This window comes from Pelodiscus sinensis, chromosome 21, assembly GCF_052426305.1.
Source record: "Pelodiscus sinensis isolate ZL-2025 chromosome 21, ASM5242630v1, whole genome shotgun sequence".
In the NCBI taxonomy this organism is placed as follows: domain Eukaryota; kingdom Metazoa; phylum Chordata; order Testudines; family Trionychidae; genus Pelodiscus; species Pelodiscus sinensis.
Genome location: NC_143072.1, coordinates 9,081,441 through 9,084,180, shown reverse-complemented (window position 1 = coordinate 9,084,180; position 2,740 = coordinate 9,081,441). Strand labels below are relative to the sequence as shown.

The 2,740-nt window shown below is 65.2% G+C and overlaps 1 protein-coding gene across 1 annotated transcript; it reads right to left on the bottom strand.

Moving 5' to 3' along the window:
* Positions 1-307: 307 nt before the first annotated feature.
* Positions 308-2,346, bottom strand: LOC102454797 (claudin-3). The gene has a single exon (XM_006119776.5). The coding sequence runs from the start codon at positions 2,127-2,129 to the stop codon at positions 1,485-1,487; it is 645 nt and encodes a 214-aa protein (XP_006119838.3). The 5' UTR covers positions 2,130-2,346; the 3' UTR covers positions 308-1,484.
* Between the last annotated feature and the right edge of the window lie 394 nt (positions 2,347-2,740).

Sequence of the window (2,740 nt, the reverse complement as noted above, 5' to 3'; positions counted from 1 at the left end):
TCCCCACCTGAGACACTGTGAACTGTGCCTGGCTGGAAGAGTCCCTGAGCCCCCCCGCCAGGAGCTGGCCCCATGAATGGCCCCCCTCTGTGCACTCACTGGGCAGGGGCTAGGGACGGGGTTCAGGGGGGATAGTGAGCCAAGGTAGCGTGCAGGGCAGATCCATGGGGGAGGGAGCAAGTCCCCTGAGGTGGCTGGCTCTCCCCTGCCCTTCCAGACAGTAGCTGGGGCCCAGGCTGCCGCCGGGGGGGTGACTGATCCCTAGCACGGTGCTGCAGACGCTCGAGAAGGACACGTCACTCGGCTGTTACTGAACCGGACAGTTTTATTGAAAAATGTAACCCGTACAAAGCAATGGGAGCAGGACTGTCTCGCGTGGAGCAGGGAGCGCAGGCAGGTGCCCAGAGAGACGACGGGCTGCGCGCCGGCAGGGGGGAGGCTCTTTCTTCTTCTCCTTCCCCACAGAACCTGCCTCCAGCCCCCAGAAGGCCAAGCCTAGGTCCCGGCAGTGCCGGTGGGTGCTAGGAGGCTGCATGTGCCAGCAACAGCTTCCTTTGCAAAGCAAACCATGGTGAAAAATCTCTTCTAGGCACAAGAAACCACCCTTATTTACACAGGCATCAAGTCTGTGGGCTGCCCAGCTCAGTACTGACCCAGTGCTCTTGGCTGGCAGAAGGATCCCCCCTCCCTCCCCCCCGCCCAGGACCCTCTCCACAGCCTCTGCCGGATTTCTCCCCCTCCCCCATTCTCCAGCCTCGGCCTTGGCTGCTAAGATACAGCTTGCTTAGCTCTCTCCCTGGTGGGCAGTGGCGTGCCAGGCACCGGCCCCACAAGTGCCACGCCTCTCCTGCGGCCAGCGCAGAGCAGTGGGGCACAAGTCACTGCTGACTCAGGAATGCTGAGCCCGCGGGGGGCAGGACATGGAACGCCCCGCCCGCCTCTGCCCTTTCAGCTCCACTCTGCGCGGCGTGCCCCACTGCGCTAAGGGGGCTGGGAGTGCTCCTAGCAGCGCCACAGAGAAATCTGGGAAGCAGGGAGAGGAGGGTCCAGCCACCCAGGGCCTGGTGCCAGCACTCTGAGTGCGCACACCTCTTCGCCCTTAGTTACCTACCCGCCCCTCCCGCCTGCGTCCGAGTCTCCGGCAGCGCGTCCGCCAAGCCGCCCGCTGGAGGTGTCGGCTGGGTTTGAAGGGGCGGAGCCCAGTGGCGGGGATGAGGGTTCTCAGAGCTGGGGAGCAATAGATCAAAGACAAAGCAGCCACAACCAAAACAGAGTCTTAGCCAGGGTCTTGCTGCCCCACCAGCAGCACTGAGGGAGACAGAACAGTTCCTCCTCCACCCCGCCCTTGGGATGACAGTCAGAATCCGGTGAGTGGCCAGCCAGTGTCCCCCTGGGGTCCTCAGGGCTCCCGAGAGCGGGTGGGGAGGCCGTGACAGTCTGCTGAATGGATCAGGGCAGGCGGGAGAGGTGCCGGGCGGCCTCCCTCACACGTAGTTCCTCTTGTCGTAGCTGGGCCCGGTGGAGCGGGCGGCAGAGTAAGCCACCTTGGTTGGCGCGTACTTGTCATCCTTGGGGGGGCAGGAGCAGCAGAGCAAAGCCCCCCCGAACAGCTGCAGAGCTGCCGCGGCCCAGCCCACGTAGAGGGAGGCGCCCAGCTCCCGCTTCTGTGAGTCCACCACCACGGGGTTGTAGAAGTCGCGGATGATGGTGTTGGCCGACCAGCACACGGGGATGAGGGTCATGATCCCAGCCAGCAGGAAGACCACCCCGGAGACGATGGTGATCTTGGCCTTGGTGGTCTCATCTTCCACGCACCTGGTGCACTGCGCCCCGATGAGGGCGACCATCAGGCCCAGCACGGCCAGCACGATGGCGATCACCACCAGGGCGCGGGCGGCCTGCAGGTCCTGGGGCAGGGCCAGCATGGAGTCGTAGACCTTGCACTGCATCTGGCCCGTGCTCTGCACCACGCAGTTCATCCACAGCCCCTCCCAGATGATCTGGGCCGTCACGATGTTGTTCCCGATGAAGGCCGTCACCCGCCACATGGGCAGCGCGCAGCACAGGATGGTGCCCACCCAGCCCAGCACCGACAGTGCCACTCCTCCGATCTCCAGCCCCATGGACATGGTGCCAGGCAGGAGCTGCTTTTACGGCAACGGCGGGACGGGAGCAGGACTCCTGAGCGGGTGGCACCTGCAGGCACCTGTCGCCGTCTGCGTGGGATCCGCTCTCAGGGCACCTGCCTCGGTGGCTGCCTTATATGAGGGAGCGGAGCCAGGGCTGGGCTGCATTACCTCAGCCCTGCTCACACGGGGGCGGGGTTTCACCTACGACTTTCCCTTTCCCGGCTCCCCGGCCCCCCGCCCCCCTCCCCTTTGTTTACGGAGATGGCATTGGCGAGAGAGGAGCGAGCGGGAGGTGGCGAGGGGTGGAGCTGGAAACCCGCGCTGGGTCCCAGCCTGCTGGTTTCGTGGCCAGGCCGTGACAGGTGCTGGCAGCCAGAGTGCTGGGGACTCGGAGCCTGTGCTTCCGGGGAGGCCAGTGGCCTGGGCTGTCGTCCCAGTGGGCTGGCAAAGGGCACAGTGGGACACACTGCGTTTAGTGGCTGCTCCCGTTCCGGGGACAAAGCAGAGGCCGTACAGACAAGGCCACGTGCTGACTGGCGAGGCCCACGGACACACGCCCGAGCATCCGCGCCTCAGGCTTCCCCTGGCACCAAACCCCGCCTGTGTCGCTG